Source organism: Fukomys damarensis, unplaced genomic scaffold (assembly GCF_012274545.1).
Source record: "Fukomys damarensis isolate Sample0158 unplaced genomic scaffold, DMR_v1.0_HiC HiC_scaffold_37, whole genome shotgun sequence".
Taxonomy (NCBI): Eukaryota; Metazoa; Chordata; class Mammalia; order Rodentia; family Bathyergidae; genus Fukomys; species Fukomys damarensis.
The window spans coordinates 41,822,193-41,842,478 of record NW_022900949.1 but is presented as its reverse complement, the minus strand read 5'-3'; the positions used below and the strand labels follow the sequence as shown (position 1 = coordinate 41,842,478).

The 20,286-nt window shown below is 50.0% G+C and overlaps 1 protein-coding gene across 9 annotated transcripts; it reads left to right on the top strand.

Moving 5' to 3' along the window:
- Positions 1-1,646: 1,646 nt before the first annotated feature.
- Mst1r (macrophage stimulating 1 receptor) lies at positions 1,647-17,853 on the top strand. 9 transcript variants are annotated; one of them, XM_010615524.3, is made up of 20 exons: positions 1,647-3,361; positions 8,868-9,056; positions 9,136-9,269; positions 9,420-9,615; positions 9,885-10,045; positions 10,407-10,572; positions 10,686-10,822; positions 11,212-11,373; positions 11,468-11,561; positions 11,698-11,907; positions 11,994-12,140; positions 12,220-12,385; positions 12,539-12,640; positions 12,713-12,919; positions 13,768-13,848; positions 14,019-14,200; positions 14,298-14,407; positions 14,623-14,788; positions 15,196-15,332; positions 17,274-17,853. In XM_010615524.3, exons 1-20 carry the CDS (start codon positions 2,057-2,059, stop codon positions 17,527-17,529), a joined length of 4,308 nt encoding a protein of 1,435 aa, XP_010613826.1. In that variant the 5' UTR covers positions 1,647-2,056; the 3' UTR covers positions 17,530-17,853. The 9 variants fall into 9 exon arrangements, with proteins under 9 accessions (XP_010613826.1, XP_010613830.1, XP_010613824.1 ...); XM_010615525.3 differs by having other exon boundaries at positions 1,661-3,361; positions 9,136-9,264; positions 9,420-9,590; positions 17,274-17,852; XM_010615528.3 differs by having other exon boundaries at positions 11,902-11,907; positions 12,539-12,919.
- Positions 17,854-20,286: the final 2,433 nt, after the last annotated feature.

Here is a 20,286-nt window from a genome sequence, read left to right as displayed (position 1 = left end):
AAGAGAGGAATACTCAGAGTGACTTATGCTGGGGTTGGTGTAGTTCAGGCTCTTTGGAACCAAGAGAGGGGCTTGAGGAAGGCTGAGTCCTGAAGGGTTCCTGGGGGAGGTCCTGCTTAAATTGCAAGGAGGGAAAAGGGGAAGGGTGCTCCTGGAAGGATGACAAATAGCATTTAAAAAGGTTAGGAGAGGGCTGCTGGGCATGGTGGCTCACGCCTGTAATCCCAGTACTCAGGAGGCTGAGGCAGAGTGAATTTGAGCTCAGCCTGAGCTACATAGTGAGTTCCAGGTCAGTCTCAACTACATAGTGAGACCCTGTCTCAAAAAACAACAAAACAAAACAAAACAAAGGTTAGGCGAGGGAAGCAGGGGGAAGGGTCTAGCGTGGGTCACTTATGAGGCTTCCCTTCCCTCTGGGGTGCACCAGGCTGAGAGGATGTCAGGATTCCACCAGGTCTTCCTCCAGTGTTGGCAGAGGATAGATGCTAAACAAAACAACAAAACAAAGGTTAGGCGAGGGAAGCAGGGGGAAGGGTCTAGCGTGGGTCACTTATGAGGCTTCCCTTCCCTCTGGGGTGCACCAGGCTGAGAGGATGTCAGGATTCCACCAGGTCTTCCTCCAGTGTTGGCAGAGGATAGATGCTGAGGTGAGGGAAGGAGATGACAAAGTAGGCATAGGCTCTACTCATCAGCCCATTCTCCCAGGATTCTGGGGCAACCCTCTAACCAGAACTGCATTCTCATTTCAAGGACTGAAAAACTAAGGCCCAGCAAGGCTCACAAATCAGATTAGAGTGGCCTGGAAGCCAAAGTCCATGTCCCCCAAGGGGGCAGGGCACTGGAGCAGAGGCAGTCACAGGAGTCCCCTTTTTCTTCCTCCTCCTCTTCCTCCTCCTTCTTCTTCTTCTTTTTCTTCTTCTTCCTCCTCCTCCTCCTCCCTCCTTCTCCTCTTCTTTGTTTGTACTGGGGATTGACCCTACAGCTTTTGCACTGAGTTACATCCTCAGCCTTTTTCCCCCTGTATTGAGAATCAAACTCAGGACCTTGTGCTTGCAAGGCAGGCATGGCACCACTGAGCTAAAACCCTGGCCTTTTTCTTTTAGACAAGGTCTCACTAAGTTGATAATTGCCCAGGCCTGGCTCAAACTTGCCTCAGCCTCCCAAGTGCTAGGATTTCTCCACCATGCATGGCTGAGAGTTCCTTTGTGGCTTGTACTCCCATTCTACAGCTTCCACATCCTAAAGCTGTAGTGGAGGAATCAGATTTAGGGTTAAGCCTTCACATAAACCACTTCTTACTGTCCAGCCAGCAGGACTTTGTGCCCTGGGAAAGCAGAGCACAACATACTTTCCTCGAACACTGACTGCTCGGAGCAGGTGTGTGGAAGTGTGGTCCTTGTTCATAGAGGGTGGAACCCCACAACATGCCTTGCTGGAGCTCCTCAATCTCACTCTAGTCTTTCATGCATTTTTTTGTTTTGTTTTGTTGTTTTTTAAGATAGGGTCTTGCTATATACTTCTGGCTGGCCTTGACTCACTATTGTAGTGTAGGCTGGCCTCGAACTCGCAGAAATCCTCTTGCCTCAGCCTACCAACTGCTGGGATCACAGAAATACACCACCATTCCTGGCTCCTTCCACGGATTCTTCTTCTCTGTTCCCAGTTGTGGGAATTGGTGAGTCATAGTGTAAACTAGCTCCACCGGAACAAGAGCCATACTCCTCGAGCCGGTCGGTTGTGGGGGGGCCAAATGACTCAGGCCTGTTCACTTCTCTCCTCGTCACTCCATGGACACACACCCTCAGGCCACCGAGATTTAGGTGCCCAGGAGAAGTTCTAGGAGCCAGACTTCCAAGGATCCGCGGAGTCAGAGAGCCTGACGTTAGGCAGGCCCCGCCCACAGCTCCGCCCCACCGGCCTTGCCCGCCGCCCTCGGGTCCACTGGGTTGAAACGCTACCGGGAGGCAGGTGAGCAACCTCTTGGTTCCCAGCGCACGTCCGTCTGCGCCCGGGAGAGGCAGGACTCCTGGAAACCTAGGCCAAAGGTCGGCTGCCCATGGGCTTTCGGAACCACCGCTTCACGCTGTTCCCAGTCAGGCCCGCACCCGCGGGATCCCCAAGGGGCTCTGGTTGGCCTCAATGGAGCTCCTCCTGGTCCCTGCTGCTTCTGCTGGTTTTGCGGCTGTCTGCAGTGACCTCCACAGAGAAGGACTGGCAGTGCCCGCGCACGCCCTACACGGCCACCCGTGACTTTGATGTGAGGTATGTAGTGCCCTGTTTTTCCGCCGGCGGCCCAGTGCAAGCTGTACTGACTTATGAGGGTGGCCAGGACGGCAATGCCGTGTTTGTAGCCACACGCAATCGCCTGCATGTGCTTGGGCCTGACCTGCAGTTTGTGGAGAGCGTGGCCACTGGCCCTGCCGGAGACCCAAGCTGCCAGACCTGTGCAGCCTGTGGACCAGGACCCCACAGCCCACCAGGTGACACAGACACACTGGTGCTGGTGCTGGAGCCTGGGCTCCCCGCACTGGTCAGCTGTGGCTCTAGCTTGCAGGGCCGCTGCTTCCTGTATGAGCTGGAGCTCCGAGAAACAGCCTTGCACCTGGCGGCACCAGCCTGCCTCTTCTCTGCCCACCGAAACCTGCCTGAGGACTGCCCTGACTGTGTGGCCAGCCCCCTGGGCACCCGTGTGACTGTGGTTGAGCAGGGCCAGGCGTCTTATTTCTATGTTGCATCCTCATTGAACACCACAGTGGCTGCCAACTTCAGCCCCAACTCCGTGTCCATACGACGCCTCAGGGCTGATGCCTCAGGATTTGAAACAGGCTTTTCCGCACTGTCAGTGCTGCCCAAATACCTGGACTCCTACCATATCCAATATGTGCACAGCTTCCACTCAGGAGCCTTTGTCTACTTCCTGACTGTGCAGCCTGCTAGTGTGATAGACACTCCTGGTGCCCTACAAACGCGCCTGGCACGGCTCAATGCTCTGGAGCCAGAGCTAGGTGACTATCGGGAGCTGATCCTCGACTGCTATTTTGCACCTAAACGTCGCCGCAGGACCCCAGAGGGCAGGCAGTCCTACCCAGTGCTTCAGGCAGCCCATGCTGCTCATGTGGGTGCCCAGCTTGCCACTGAATTAAGCATCACTGAGGGCCGTGAAGTGCTATTTGGGGTCTTTGTGACTGGCAGGGGTAGTGGCACTGGCATGGGCCCTAACTCTGTAGTCTGCGCCTTCCCCATTGACCTGCTGAACCCTCTAATCGATGAGGGTGTGAAACGCTGTTGTGAGTCCCCTGTTAACCCTGGCCTTCGTAGAGGCCTCGACTTCTTCCAGACACCCAGCTTTTGCCCTAACCCGGTAAGCAGAAAGAAGGGGCCCCAGATGATTCAGTCTGCCTATGACTGGAATAGGCTGCTTCCCTTCCATCATCGTGAGGGCTTGGGAGGGCAGGCAGGCAGAGATGCATCGTCTTCTATCCAATTCCTAATTAATGGGGCCAGTGTGAGAGGTGGATCAAACAAAGCCACACTAAGGTTCATCTTCCAGCCAGACTGGCCCTACCTTGCTGCCTAGTTTTGCTCTTTCACTCTCACAGCCATCATGCCTCTAGGTTTTTTAAGTAGTTTCCCTAAAAAATGTTATATGAAGGTGAGATTGTATCATAATATCTCTCTGCCAGCACAGCTACCAAATTCTGGATAGACTGATAGGCATCCCCTCCCATCTGCCCATCGCCCATACCCTCAGAGACACATGAAAAATTGCATACACAAGTACATGGGCAGATGCTTGCATGTTCATACACACAACCAGTGGCCAGCACAGTTTCACTTTCTGTAATGGGAGCACTTGTTTTGCTCTGCTTTCGAAAGAGGGCAGGCCTGAATTGTTGGAGAACCTCCCCACCCTTCCAGATTCCAGGAAGCATCTCAGGCCCTGGAAACCTGGGGGCTTATTAGAGAACCTGCATGTCCTGTGCTTCACTATGGCATCCTTACATTCTCCATAGGGTGATTGGAGAAGGACCCAGGACACAACAGGCCAGGACACAATAAGAAGGCAGTGTAACCTTGGCTTGTCCTCACCCCAGTCTGTTCAAGTAACTATAAACATCAGAGGATGAGTAAAAGCCTAGTTTTACCAGCCACTTAGGCTCATATGCTCGGGCCTCAAAAACAACAACAAAAAAACTTATTTTTTAGTGCCAGTTACACTAGAAGGGGCTAGTTGGAATTAATTCAACCAACTGCCACATCAGTATAACTAAGGCTCTTTCGTAGGCAGGTGATAGAAACAAACAGGATATCCTTTGTTTTTTTTGTTTTTTTTTGTTTTGGTACTAGGGATCAAACTCAGGACTGTGCTTGTGAGGCAGGCGTGGTGACATGGAGCTAAGTCTCTGACTTTTTAAAAAAAACAATACGAATTATTTGTTAATTAATTAATTAATTGATTAATTTTTGGTACTGGGGATCGAACTTGGGTCCCTGCACTTGCAAGGCAAGCGGTAGAACCACTGAGCTAAATCCCCAGCCCAACAATATGAATTTTATTGATATATTTCATATATACATAATGATTACATTCATTGTAGGGAATTTGTACCTGTACGTGCAAGATATATCTTGCTTTTTTTTCCCCATTCCCCTCCCCTCAACCCCTCTTCCCCTCCTTATATACAAAAGCATTGCTTCCATTTTTCCTTCTGTTCTTTCTTGTCCCTTCTTTCCTCCCCCCGTTTCCCTTGATCCCCTTCTCATTTGAACATTTTCTTCCCATTTTCTAATATCTATTATACATTTGGTCCTTACTTACACTTTCAGCTTCTCACACCAGAGAAGCAATGCAGTATTTGGACATGTATATCTGATTTGTTTTACTTGAGAGTATGGTCTCAAGGTGCATCTATTTACCTAGAAGTGTCTGAAGTTCATCCTTCTTTATGATAGAGTAGTTCTCCATTGTATAAAAAAACCCACATCTTCCTTATCCATTCATTGATTGATGGGCATTTGGGCTGCTTCCAAGATTTAGCTATTACAAACTGTGCTGCTATAAACTTGGGTGTGCATATATCGCTGTGGTATGATATTTTTAATTCTTTTTTTGTGTGTGTATGGTACCCAGGATCAAATTTGGGACCTTGAGCTTGCCAGGCAGCACCACTGAGCTATATCCCCAGCCCTAAGCATATCCTTTTTTATGGCAGAGTAGTACTCCATTATTTAAAAAAATCCTCTTTATCCGTTCATTAGTCGATGGGCATTTGGGCTATTTAGCTATTACAAACTGTGCTGCTGTAAATATGGGTGTGCATATATTGCTGTGGTATGATGCTTTTAATTCTTTGGGGACGATACTAAGAAGAGAAATAGCTGAGTTGAATCGAACCTTTCATTTTAGTTCTTTGAGGAATCTCCACACCGATTTCCACAGTAGTTGTACCACAGTGGTTCCTTTTTCCCCATATCAGCAATTGCTATTGGTTGGTTTCTTGATAACAGCCATTCTTTCTTCAGTGAGATGGAATCTCAGCATTGTTTTAATTTGCATCTGTTGAATGACCAGTGATGTTGAACATTTTTTCATATATTTATATGCCATTTCTACTGCTTCATCTGAGAAGTGTCTATTTCAGATGTCCATTTTTGGGTTGGTTCTTTAAATTTGTAAAGTCTGATTTTTAACAAATTCTTTATATATTCTAGATAGTAATCCTGTGTTTGAAGAACAACTGGCAAGAATTTTTTTCCCACACTGTGGGTTGTCTCTTTACTCTGTTGGTTTCTTTTGTTGTACAAAAGCTTTTTAGTAAGATAAGATTCCAGTAGTTGATTCTTTGTGCTATTTTCTGTGCACTTGGGGTTGTATTCATAAAGTCTTTGCCTATACCAATGTCTATTAGAGTTCTACCTATTCTTGGGGCAGGAGATATTTAGCTCAGTGGTGTGCAGGCCTGCCTTGCAAGCACAAGGTCCTGAGTTTGATCCCTGGTACCAAAAAAAGAAAGAAAAAAAAAAGAGTTCTACCTATTCTCTCTTCCAGCAGATTTAGTGTTTCTGTTTTAATATTTAGATATTTGGTCTATTTTTATTTTAGTTTAGTACATGGTGAAAGACATGGATCTAGTTTTAATCTTTGGCATGTGGAAAGGCAGTTCTTCCAGCACCATTATTAAAAAGGCTGTCTTTCTTTCAGTAAAGGTGTTTGGCCGCTTTGTCAAAGGGTATGTTGAGTTTGTTTGGAGTTGTTTCTGCATCTTCTAATCTGCTCCTTTCATTCTCAGGTCTTTTTTTTTTTTTGCCATTACCATGCTGTTTTTATCACAGTATATTTGTAGTATAATTTTAAGTCAGGGATTGTGATGCTCCATGCTTTGCCTTTGTTGACCAGAGTTGCTTTTGCTATTCTAGGTCTCTTCTGCTTCCAAATGAATTTTAGGATTGTTTTCTCTAATTCTATGAGATATGTTATTGGTATTTTGATTGGAATTGCATTAAATCTGTATAACAATTGGGGGGATTGAGACAGGGTCTCACTATGTAGTTAAGACTGCCTGGAACTCACTATGTGGCTCAAGCTGGTCTTGAACGCACAGCGATCCTCCTGCCTCAGCCTCCTGAGTGCTAGAATTATAGGAGTGCGCCACCATGCCCGGCTAATCTGTGTAACAATTTTGGAAGTATGGCCATTTTCTTTTTTTGGTACCAGGGATCAAACTCAGAACCTTGTGCTTGTGAGGCAGGCATGGTGCCACAGAGCTAAATCCCTGGCCCTGGCCATTTTCACTATATTGGTTCTTCCTACACAAGATGAGGGACATCTTTCCATTTTCGGGTATCTTCTTTGATCTCCTTTCTCAGACTACTGTAGTTTTCAATGTGAAGGTTTTCTACATCCTTCATTAGATTGATTCCTAGGTATTTCTTTTCTTTTTCATTTTTTTCTCTTAGAGAGTTTGTTATTGCAAACAGGATATTCTTTTAAATGCTACCTTGATGCCTAGAGATGTAGCTCAGTGGTAGAATGGCATGTGCAAGGTCCTCCTGGGTTTAATCCCAAGCATCACCAAAATAAATAAATAAACAAACAGACTTACCTTGAAAACAAAACTGAAATTCAGTCTTGGAAGCCATTCAAATAGTCCCACCTGGGATAATACTCGTATACTCTCAAAGATTTAGGCCAAAGAAATGGTTGAATGGAGCAATGGATGAATGGTCTTTCATCAAATTGACCCCACAGCGACTGTTCTGAGTCTCCAGCCCCCTAGCTCTCCTGTGACATTCTCAACTCACTGCTTTCTAGCTCCAGTGGAGGCCCCAGAGGTGGGAGCATTTACACCCAGGGTGGAGTGGGGATCTTCATCTTCCTTTCCTCAGCGGAATACATTTAGATTGACAGGCACAGGGGGTGGGGACTCCTTGTCCAGCACTGGACAGCCCTGCCTGGCCCCATCATCCTCCCTCTGGGGAGTCAGAAACTCTTCCTAAATTGACTAGTCAGTAGGTCAGAAGATACCCAGCATGGGTGGGCAGCACAGGGCACCAGGAAGATTAACCTTAGGCCCTCGCCACAGGCTGCCAGGAGGTGTGTGAAGCAATGTTTGTCCAATGACTCTGGGCGTGCAGCTGCTGGGGCAGCACTCACTGTGTGCTCATGGTGATTGGCTCTGGGTAATCCTGTCCTGCATGGGTCTAGGTGCAGCTCAGGTCCTCTATGGGGCATCGTACATTTAAGACAAGTGTTTTTAGGGACCAAGGACCCCTAGTAAAGCTTAAGACCCAGAGCTAAGACTCTAGAGCAAGCAAACAGGGCTGTGGCCCTGACTGTATCAGGGCTTCCTTTCAGCCCCAGAGCCCCACCTGTCACTGAGTCATGCTGAAAACACCTGGCAGGCTTTTAGCTAGACAAAGTCCTCGTCCCCACCCACACAAGCAACAGACCCAGGATGTGGGGCAAGTCTATACCCAGGTCTGTACCTGCTGTTGCTCCACAGCTCCTGTTATGCTCTGAAGTCTCAGAAGTGGGTTAAATCTGGGTTTATGGGGCTCCAGAAACCCTTACCTTGAGGAGTGCCCTCAGTGCATGAAAGGGAATCTTGAGCACCTAGAGTTGGCTACTGAGTCTCACCTGCATCTCAAACCCAGCCTCAGCACCTCTAATTCACACACGTGTTCCTACTTTCCCAGAGGCTTCCACAGTCATGCCCCAGAAGTGCAGTCCCCAAATACCCCTTGCTAAGAGCAGAAAAGAGGTTAGCATCTCCCAGGCTCTACGGCCTAGCTGAGCACTCAGTTCATAGGGCCTTGCTTTATCCCTTCTGGACCCGAGGGAAGTATAAGTAGCAGCTAGAGGTGCAGGAGGATCTTTGGAGTCTCAGAGAGAAGGCATAATTTACCAGAGTGCTGGCCAATTAACCTCAAAGGTTACCCTCTTACACAATTGTGGAAACTGAAGCTCATAAGGAACAAGATTTGATGAGGAACACTTGCAGAGGCAGAGCAGAACCAGCAGGGGGCAGGAGAGGACTCTGGTTAAGAGCACAAATTTCCAACTTGGCTCCTCTCCTGAGGTCAAACCTCTCTGAGCCTGTCCACTCTGCAGGTTGGTTGTGAGGTTTTGTCTGTAAGACTCAGTGACTCTCACCACAATGGATATGGTAGGATAGGGCAGGGAGTAGGGGACTGGCCTTCTGGCTGGGGCCTCCTTACTTCCCAGACTTTGCTACCGCTGAAAGCCCTGTGAGGAGCAGGAGCAGGTAACTGGCAAGCCAAGAGCCTTCTCTAGTTAGGCCAGGTGTGGAGCTGTTGTGGTCACTGATAGAAGCTAAACCCTCCTTTTCTTCGCTGACCCTCTTTAGCCAGTCTCGGAGGCCCCTAGCCTCAACATCAGCTGCCATTACTTCCCTCTGCTGGTCAGCAGCAGCTTCCCACGTGTGGACTTATTCAACGGGCTTTTAGGACCAGTGCACATCACTGCTCTGTATGTAACACGCCTTGGCAATGTCACAGTGGCCCACATGGGCACAACTGATGGGCGTATCCTGCAGGTAAGTCTCTTACCTTCACAACCCCCATCCCTGTCTTCCTGTCCCCATGTCTGTTTTACTTATAGCTGACCTGTCTCAGGTGGAGCTAGCCAGGTCACTCAACTACCTGCTGTATGTGTCCAACTTCTCATTGGGCAGCAGTGGGCAGCCCATACAGCGAGATGTCAGTCGCCTTGGAGACCACTTGCTCTTTACCTCTGGGGACCAGGTGAGGTAGGCAGGGTCACAGTCTGGGGTCAGGGTGGTGGGATCGTCTAGGGAGATATTGAAATACAGGTACCAGTTTACAGTGGGATCAGTAGAGTCTATGGGATCTGGTTTCCTCCTTCAAGCATCCCTGATTTACCCATTTGTTACCCTAAGGTCTTCCAGGTACCCATCAGAGGGCCTGGCTGCCACCATTTCCTCACCTGTAGGGGTTGCCTGCGAACACAGCGCTTCATGGGCTGTGGCTGGTGTGGGGACATATGTGGCAGACAGGAAGAGTGTCCTGGCTCCTGGCAACAGGATCACTGTCCACCTAAGCTTACTGAGGTACAGCTTTCCTGGCAGGGCACAGGTAAGGGTGGGATAAGCAGGGCCTGTGGTGGGAGTCAGTAAGCCTTCACCATGATGTTCCTCAAGCCTAGAATGTCCTTTACATCTATAAGATGTAAAGAGGGATGGCACATGCCAAGACTTTGAAGGCAGGAAAATGCTTGAATGAGGATAAACAAGTAACCCAGAATGGTTCAAATGTGGGGCAGACAAAGGGTATGAAGGAAGCAGAGGACTGAAGAGAGCTCAACTATACACAAGAACTCAGCCTCTCTGTTTCCCTGGCTTCAGTTCTACCCCCACAGTGGGCCCCTAAGGGGCAGTACAAGGCTGACTCTGTGTGGCTCCAACTTCTACCGGCACTCTGATTCTCTGGTACCTGAGGGAACCTATCAGGTCACAGTGGGCCAAAGTCCCTGCCAGCTGCTGCTTCGGGATACCTCAGATCTCAGGTATGAGCTGGTCTCTGTCCTCCCTCTATCACTGATGGGAGCAACCAAGAAATCCCTTCCATGTGTAACTCCTGTCTTTTGCTTATCAGGGTTAGGGGATATGGAGCAAGCCGCAGTGGCTCTGGCTGCCCCATGCCTGGAGAAATGTCTCTATCCCTTTTTGAGCCTGCATGTGCCCTACCCAACTGTTTAGTCATGGTTTAGATTAAATGTTAATCCTTGCCTGGCCCAATCCTACTTGTCATAGAGGAAGGGGAGAGATGTCATCCTCAGGTTCAGAGGAGCCCTGTGACCAGTGGCCAGCATGTGGCCAGGCTTTGTTATCCTGGCTAATCTCATGGCAGTTTCCTTGGTACTGCAGCCCAGCACCCCGGAAAGACTTCGTAGAGGAGCTTGAGTGTGAGCTGGACCCCTTGCACAGCCAGTCAGCGGGGACTACGAACGTCAGCCTTACTGTGACTAACATGCTCCCAGGCAGGCACTTCCGTGTAGATGGCACCTCCGTGCTGGAAGGTTTCTCTTTCATGGTGAGGCCTCCTTGTCTTGTGTGTGCCCTTGGCCAATGGATGGTACAAAAAGGGAAAGGGTTAGGGTGTAGGGCCTGTTCCAGCTAAAATAAGATACCTTGATGCCCTCTTAGGAGCCAGTGCTGACAGCAGTACGACCCCTCTTTGGCCCACGGGCAGGGGGCACCCGTGTCACCCTTGAAGGCCAGGCCCTGTCTATAGGCACCAGCCGGGCTGTGCTGATCAATGGAACTCAATGCCAATTGAAACAGTGAGTATTACCAGGAAAGGAGATAGGAAACCACATGGCCCCATTTAGGGGAGCCTTACCAAGTAGGTACCTGAAATCTGTAAAGGTGGAGAGAAGAGGGCACAGTTACATGGTCAATGTGAGGGAGCAGTTTCAGGAAGGATCTTCTCCCCCTCCAGTCCAGAGGCAAGACAGCAGATCACAGAGTCTACTGGCTCAACTGAGGCTATGAGGAACTATTCCCTCCCTTCTCTCATGAAGGGCTTACTAGGACCCATGGTGTGTGGGTGGGTGGCTGAAGCAGCCAACAGAGCGACTGGAAGGGATTAGCAGACTATGGAGGAGGTAAGACTGACCATCATAAGTGCTGTGGGGGAGGTATCCCTGAGCCCAATCTTTCATTCCTGCAGGGTCAGCGAGGGGCAGATAGTATGTGCCACACCCCCTGGTACTTCTACAGCCAGTGTCCCCCTTGGCCTGCACATAGGGGGTGCTAAGGTGCCTGGTTCCTGGACCTTTCACTACCTGGAAGACCCCATTGTGCTGGGTATCACTCCTAACTGTGGCTATATGTAAGTGTCATCTCTTGTCCATATCAGCTTCTGAGGAATGAAAGAGCCAACCTTAGAGAGCACCCAAAACAAACCACTCTGCTCTCCTCTGTAGTGGCTCCCATGTCACCATCCATGGCCAGCATCTGACTTCAGCATGGCAACTAATGCTGTCATTCCATGACGGGCAAAGGACAGTAGAGAACAGGGTGAGTAGGTGCCAGCCAGGAGGGAGGAAAGCTGGACCAGGTCTCTGAGCTCCAACCTTACTCATACTATGCTGAGGAATCTGGGGCAGCCACAAGTGGGGCGCCTGTCTAACCATTCTTGTGTGGGTCTCGGCAGTGTGATGGGCCGCTTCCGGAGCAGCATCAGTGCCATCTGCCTGAATATGTGGTCCGAGACCCCCGGGGGTGGGTGATAGGGAATCTGAGTGTCCAGGGAGATGGAGCTGCTGGCTTCACACTGCCCAGCTTTCGCTTCCTGCCCCCACCTCGTCCACCCAGTGTAGGCCTAGCCCCACTGAAGCCTGAAGAACATGCTGTTAAGTTTCAGGTAGGTGTGGGAGATGGGACAGGGATAGGGAGGGGTTATGGAGTGGGAGCCAGGCCACTGGCTGGTCCGCATGACTGTCTCTGCAGTACATTGGGCTGGATGCTGTGGCTGACTGCGTGGGTGTGAATGTGACTGTGGATGGTAAAAGCTGCCAGCACGAGCTCCGAGGAGATGTGGTGGTCTGTCCCCTGCCTTCTTCGGTGCAACTCAGCAAGGATGGTGTCCCATTGCAGGTAGACAGCCCAGCTGGCCCTTCATGGGAAACATCGCTGAAGGCCTATAGGCTAGGCCTGAGCTGCCATTTGCTTCCAGGTCTGTGTAGATGGTGACTGTCACATCCTGGGCAGAGTGGTGCGGCCAGGCCCGGGGGGTATCCCACAGAACATACTCCTTGTTGTCCTGCTGGGCTTGCTCTTGCTTGTGGTTTTACTGGCTGCTGCACTAGTTTTCAACTACCAGCGTCGGAGGAAGCAACTAGGTGAGCTCCCTATTCCCACCCTGACTCAGCTTCTACTTCCAAAGAGTGACATCTCCAAGTCCCCACATCCTCCCTCTGCCCAGGCCTTGGGGGTCTCTCACACCTCCCTGGTGGGGGTTGGCTCCCAGGGAACTTGAAGCTGTCTTTCCACAGTCCTCTCTCCCAACCTGGATGAGCTGGCATCCCTGGACCAGACTGTTAGAGCTATGCTCCTGCCTGTGCTCTACTCAGGTTCTGACTACAGAAATGACCTTGGTGAGATGAGAGAGGTGCTAGAAGCTGGGGCCACACCCTCTCCACAAGCCTATCATACCCTCTCCCCTACAGCACTTTCTGCCCTTGATGGTCCACATTCTCCCACTGGAGTCCACGGAGAATCCTTCTCAGGCAGCAAGGAAGGGTCCTGCGTCCCTCTGCTGCGGACAGAATCCATCCGGCTCAGGGATCTGAACTCTGCACTCCTAGCTGAGGTCAAGGATGTACTGATTCCTCATGAGCAAGTGATCACTCACAGTGACCAAGTCATTGGCAAAGGTGTGGGACCTGGTAGGGCTGGGGCAGAGAGAGACTTCTAAGATAACATAGGTTCAAGGGACAGTTGAGCAAAACTCTGCTCTAGCTTTCTCACCAACCTGTATAACCCAGACTATACCACCTCTCTGAGTTTCCTTTGCTCATCTATGAAATGGGGATTAGGAAAATTCTACCTTCAACAGGTTCTGGTGTAAATTAAGTGGATGTGGGAAGGCTGCAGGCTCTACCATACTGAAGCCTTTGCCTTTTTTCCCCCCTTTAGTGTTAGAGATTGAACTCAGGGATTCCACATTGAGTTATATCCCACACCCTTTTTTATTTTTTATTTTGTTCTTTTGTTTGTTTGTTTGTTTTGTTTTGTTTGAGACAGGGTCTCACTATGTAGTTGAGACTGTCCTAGAACTCACTATGTAGCCCAGGCTGGTCTCGAACTCACAGCAATCCTCCTGCCTCAGCCTCCCAAGTGCTGGGATTACAAGTGTGCGCCACCACACCCAGATTTTATTTTTGATTTTGAGACAGTGTCCAAACTTGATGCCCAGGCTGGGCTTGAACTTGTGATCCTCCTATCTTAGCCTCTCAAAGTTCTGGGATTATAGGCAGATGTCACTGCACCTGGCTGCCATTTGTTTTTAATATCAGATAGATCTGTTTGGTAGTCTGAAGTCTGGATGCCAATGACAGGGCATGCTGTGAGCCTGGGCACCAAGCTCCCTCTCACCATCTCCTCTTTTTTTTTTTTTTTTTTTTTTTTTTTTGTACGGGGGATTGAACTCAGTACCTTGCACTTACAAGGCAGGCAGCCGAATCACTGAGCTAAATCCCCGACCCTAATCTCCTCTTGACAGGCCATTTTGGAGTTGTCTACCATGGGGAATATACAGATAAGGACCAGAATCAAATCCACTGTGCTATCAAGTCACTGAATCGTAAGTGGAGTAGAGGCTGGAGAGGAGCTCTAGGCTAGGAAGCTCCTTGCTTCTACAGTGTTGCCAATTTCCGGAGTGATGCTGAGAAGTGCTGAAGCCTTCTCCATTTTTCCCATCTGACCCTTGGGAAGGGCCTTCTTGCCCTAAGCCTGATGTAAGCCATTTCCCAGGCATCACAGAGGTGCAGGAGGTGGAGGCCTTCCTTCGCGAGGGACTGCTCATGCGTGGCTTGCACCATCCAAATGTTCTGGCTCTCATTGGGATCATGCTGCCACCTGAGGGACTGCCGCGTGTGCTGCTGCCCTATATGCGACATGGAGACTTGCTCCATTTCATCCGCTCACCTCAACGGGTCAGTGCCTAGTCAGCCCTTGGGAGCATGGGCGGGGTAAGCAGCAGCTGGACATGGAGCTGTTTTGCCCTTGCTCATATACTCTCTGTGCTCCCAGAACCCCACTGTGAAGGACCTCATCAGCTTCGGCCTGCAGGTAGCTCGTGGCATGGAGTACCTGGCAGAACAGAAGTTTGTACACAGAGACCTGGCTGCTAGGAACTGCATGTGAGTATCTTGGGTAAAACCAAGGGGCAGGGAATGAGGGTAGGTAGCTGCCTAAGGCCAACTCAGGGAATGGCCCTGGGCATGTCACCCTTCTCTCTGGGCCTCAGCTTTTCAGTCTACATGGTATAAGCTTGGCTCTCAAATTCTGCAAAGGCCTGGAAGAGATGGGTTTAGAGCCTGGTGGGAGTTGGTTCTAATGTGATCTCCCCTCTCAGGCTGGATGAGTCATTCATAGTCAAGGTGGCTGACTTTGGTCTGGCCCGTGACATCCTGGACAAGGATTATTACAGTGTCCGTCAGCAGCACCATGCTTGCCTACCTGTCAAGTGGATGGCACTGGAGAGCCTGCAGACCTACAGATTCACCACCAAGTCTGACGTGGTGAGACCCCACCTGCCCTAGGTCCACATCATAGCTTCAATGTCCTAGAGACTTGGCCTTCCCCATTCAGCTCCTCATGATCTGAAACCTGTAAAGCCCCAGTTAGACAACCTCCGTAGCTCATTGGTCCACCTCTTCGGCAGATGTGAAATAGAATCTGACACCTATAAGACAACGATGAGATAAGAACTCATTGGCTCCTCACAGGCCATTCAGAGCTTGCCCAAACCTAACTCTGGGGAGGCTGAGAGGGAAGACACATGAACAAGATTCAGGAATGAGCTCTGAGTGGAAGGTGGGGTCCTGGATTCCCAAGTGAAGGACTCTGGGAGGTAGAGGGCCTGGGTGTTTCATCTACCCCACAATTGAGGTAAGAGTTCAGTCCTCTCACTTATCCCTTTTTACAGTGGTCATTTGGTGTGCTGCTGTGGGAATTGCTAACACGGGGTGCCCCACCATACCCCCATATTGACCCTTTCGACCTCATCTACTTCCTGGCCCAGGGTCGGCGCCTTCCTCAGCCTGAATATTGTCCCAATTCTCTGTGAGTATGTGGAAGTGGTAGTGGGGAGGCATGTGGGCCCCTTGAAACAAGGAGGGAACAGGAGGTAGAGTTCCCACCTTGTTTTCTGCCTAACCATTTGGTTGACTAGGCCTCAGTTTTCTCATCTGTGGACTTCTCCCTACCCCCGCCAATTCAGGGTAGGATGCTGAGAGGACTGCAGAGTTGCCATGGCAACAGGATTCCAACTCATAGTCTGGGTTGAGGCCAGTGGCTCACTTCCCTGACTCCCCGCTTTTCCTGCTAAGGGTGCTGTTTTACATCTCTCCACTTACTTGGCCTCAAGGAAAGTTTTCATTAGCTCCCACAATGGCCCCTCTGCATCACCAGATCATGGTTTTCTCACTGAACTGAGTTTCAGATTCCCTGTTTCAGGAGGGATGGTAGCAGCCATGCTGTCATCAGTGCCTGTGAGGTGGGTCTGGCTCCCTGAGCAGCACATATGCCTCAGCTATATTCAAGCCTGTGAGTTTGAACTGGAAGAACTAGGTTACAGGTAAAAGTGGTTGATGACTCCTGTCCTAGGCCATACTCCCAAAAATATAACACTTCCTCACAGCCCTACCTGGGTTTGACCTTTATGCTCTACTTCAATAAGGCTTGAAGGAAAATTGGCTTTACTGTCTGCCTGTATCTGGGATGGGCTATCTGGACAGACTCATGGAGATTTCTGTGTAGCTTTCATTAGGAATTTGGGGCAGGGGAAACAAGGCTAGGCAGAGAGATTGAGAGGGTAGCAGTGATGAAGATACAGCCTATCGCATGGGACTGGCCCTTCAGAATTTTTTGAAACCGAGACTAAGGGGTCAGATCTCTGTACCAGGCATTAATCAGTCACTGGTCATAGGCTGTCCCCGGTGAGGGGGTGTGAGCTTGTAGGAGGCTCCTTGCCTAGGGTAGTGGGAAGAGGAGTTCAGCCAAGAGTTGTCACCAGGAACATACAATCACGAAGAAGGAAGGGGATCCAGGTAGCACAGTACAGTGACCATTGTGCCAGGGCAAGTCCCTTTTCCTCACTGGTACTCAGTTTGCTCATCTATGAAGTACAGATGATAACAGTACCATTCTCAGAGAGTGTGAGACATGTATGAGATGCTCTGTGTAGGGCACTTAGACAGTGACTTAAGGTAAGGATGCCAGTCCCAAGATAATGAGCAGGCAATCCTGGAGAACTAATGCTTCAGAACCGTGGTGCTCTGGTGCTGCCTCAAACTGCTGCTCCATTAAGCTTTTTAATCCCCATTTTACTTCCTTCCTGGAATACATGTGAGATAATCATAATAGCTTATGAGCTGGGCCCTGTGCTAACCACTTCATAGGCATCCTCTCACCCTGTGTTCCTACTGCTCTGTGATCAGAGAAGGAGCCAGAGGCACAGAAAGTTTAAATATCTTGCCCAAAATCACACATCCTATGCCACAGAGTACCAGAGCTGAATTAACTTCCTTTCCTTTCTTTTTGAAGAAGTACTAGGGATTATACCCAGGCCTTTGCATTGAGCTACATTCCAGCCCCCTCCACTTTTTTGGTATAGGGGATCAAACTTGAGACCTTGCACTTGCAAGGCAGGTGGCAGAACCACTAAGTTAAATCCCTGGCCTGCCCTTTCTATTTTTTATTTTAAGATAGGGTCTTGTTAAGTTGCTTAATTGCCCAGGCTGGGCTCCAATTTGTGACTCCTGCTTCAGCCTCCCAGAGTACTGGGATTACAGCTGTGTATCACTTTTAACCTCCGAGGCAGGATGGACCTCTGTCAGGGTGGAAAAACATCAGCAATCATAGCAGTGAGAAGAGCTGTCTCTGGTTGGGCAGTGCTAGGTGCTAGGCCCTGACAAGCGTTCTCTTTCAGGCCTGTCAGGGAATTAACAGCAAGAGCCCTGCGTCAGGGTGCACTGTGCCTTTCACCTCCCCTTCCTCCTGCAGGTACCAAGTAATGGAGAGATGTTGGGAGGCAGACCCAGCAGCACGGCCCACCTTCAGAGCACTGGTGATAGAAGTAGAGCAGGTTGTGGCCTCCCTGCTTGGGGACCACTATGTGCAGCTGTCCACAGCCTACGTGAACCTGGGCCCTGGCAACTTGAACGAGGCAAATCTGCTTCCAGGACATCCACGGTCCTCGCCTGTGCACAGGAGCATGTCTAGGCCCCGACCCCTCTCAGAGCCACCTCTGCTTACTTGACCTAGGTCCTGGGAAGGCCCATGGGGGCTGAACTTGCTTAGTGGCCTTGAACTAACCCCCAGTGGCATCTGGGCTGTTCCAGGCTAGAGGATATGGTGTTTCTACTTTGTTCCTGCCCTTTAATTTTCAGAGAGGGAAGGAGGCCACATAGGTCTCTCACTGCACAGTGAGCCCATGAGAGCAACCATTCTACAGCATGTTTTTATGGAGCACCTTCTGTACCATGCCTGCTGGGCACAGAGGACTCAGCAGTGACACAGAGACACTCACCTTTGAGCCAATAAAAAAAAGAATATTCACATATAAACTGTGGAAAATGTTGTGAGAAAAAGATAGGAGGGAATGGAGGACTGCTTTAGATCCAAAGGTGACTAGAGAGGTGAGGAAGCCTCCCAGGAGGTGACAATTTTTTTTTTAAACAGGGTCTCTCAATGTAGTCTAGGCTGGCCCTGAACTCACTATGTAGTTCAGGCTGGCCTCAAACTCATGGCGATTTTCCTGCCTCAGCCTCCCAAGTGCTGAGACTACAGGTGTACTCCACATGCCCAGCCAGGAGGTGACACTTTTGCTGAGGCCTTATTGGGTGGGGGGAAATCTGTCAGAAGCAAAGTTTGGGGAAAGTTTTGGGTAGGTGAGCAGCATGTGCAAAAGCCCTGAAAGGCTCTGGGTCCGCCAGATGGCTATAGAGCATAGAGAAAGTGGGCAAGGCCCAAGTCAGATTACAGGGCCCTGAGGACTATTAGATCAACAGCAGACAGGATTTCTCCTGAGGCTCAAACTACCTGTCCTCACCCTTCCCTCTGAACCCCAGCACTTCTCCAGGGCTCCCTTCTCCATCTGTAGCATCCCCCACCACACATACATAGAGTCAGGGTGTGAACACTTGCCCACCTCCCAACCCTGCCAGCATTGCACTTGCAACCTCAAGAGAGAGAATCCAGCACAGCAAGGCCTTGGCTCCACTTTGGGGGAAGCAACTTAGAAGCACCAACTGCCCAAGGTGTTTATACTTGCCAAGCCCACTGCACAGTAGTCACTAGAGGGGCATGTTCCTTTGGAGAAGTGCCACCTGCCACTCCCCCACACCCTGCCTGCTGAGGGAGACAGCTGGGCCCTGCTGTTGTGGGAGATGGGGTGCCACAACCCAGGATATATATCACAGTGTTAACTTTCCCTTGCTTAGGACCCCAATGGCCTCAATTCTTATAGTTCAGAGACCCCTAGTTTACCCTGAGCAGGGCAAGCTCTCTCTTCTCTAAGCCCTCAGCACTGTATACTGTCGTGCACAAAACTTTGGGTTTGGAGCAAGAGCTCCCTGCTGAGCAGAGTAAGTGTCTTACTGAGACCAGACAGAGATACCCAGCTGTTCTCCACCCATACTGTTGCTCAAGCTGTCACTTCAGGCCAGAGAGGGGCTTAGTCCCAGGGACTCAAAGGGCTTAATAGGTGACTCTTCTGCTGAAATTCAGGGGCCCAAAGACGAGGGGCCTGTGAGATAAAGGTAGGTAGAAACAGGCAACCTGTTTATGGCTACCCCTATGAAAGCAGGCATAGATGAAGCTATGGCCTCATATGGTTGGCCACTGACCTTTATCTTTGTGTAAATATGGTAGACAACTGTGTTAACCCTGAGGCTGGGAGAGAGATAAGTGGAGTATCCTGGAGTGCTCCACATCCGTGTTTTCTATACCAATGGGAAAGGATTGTCTCCCTTCCTGCAGTCCTTATCCTTTAACCCATCCTGAGGATCTAAGCTATGAGTGGGGAGTGAAAAAGCCCAAGGGCTCCTTCTCCACTGGCTCATCTGTTCACAGGATGATTCAGAGAGGAAAGAGGTCACTGGACAGGAAAAAAGCTTAGCATGGAAAAGGGGTCCCAGAGAAGCAAGATGGAAGAGGGAAAGAGCTCAGGGGATGTCAGGTTTCCTGTGCAGCTAGAATGTGAGGCCTTGAGCAGCATGTTTCCAGGCCAAGGCCCTCCAGGACCTCAGTTCTTTGTAGAGGGGCTCCAGTTAAACATGTGCTTGGGGTCCTGGATTATGGCACAATTGCCCCACCTCCAAGCTCTAGAGCTCCATTTTCAGAGTCACCTGATAGTTCCAAGCCCATCCAGATATCAGGAACTAGGATTTCAAATTGGTGGCTGAGATACTAGGGAGGAAAAATAGGGAATGTTAGCTCTAGGCCCCTAGATGGGCTGGGGAAGCTGAACTACCTCTAACCTTAGGAAAAGCCTGAGTCTCAGCTCCATTGTGGAGGGTGGCCAGTGCAAAGGAAGGTTGCTCTTGGCTATGGTAGGCCTACCAGATTAGAATGGGTGAGGCGAGGTTTCTCCCAGGGTTCTGGAGCCCAGCCTTCCCATGAAGAGCAGTGGAGGACAAGTACCTGCTCTTCTGCCTCACCTCCCTCCATCATGGCAAGCAGGTCCCAGCACAGGCAGAGGAAGGCCAGGATGGGAGCTGAGACCAAGAAAGCAGCAAATGACTCACAACCTCTTGACTACCCATTGGTGTTACTCTTGTCTGACACCCGGAGTGCATGCATGGGGTAGACTGACCTGCTTTGATGGGACATTAGTCTAGCCTGAGATTCCCATTGTGCCTCAGCCCCAGACTCTCAGGAAATTTCTCAGGCCCCCAAAGGCTCTCTGGGGCCACACCTGAGGACTACAGATATAGCACTAGACCAAGCCCTGTTGCTCTGTAGGAGCTCAGGGGTCAGGCCCATAGTGGCTCCTTTTTTTTTTTTTTTTTTTTTT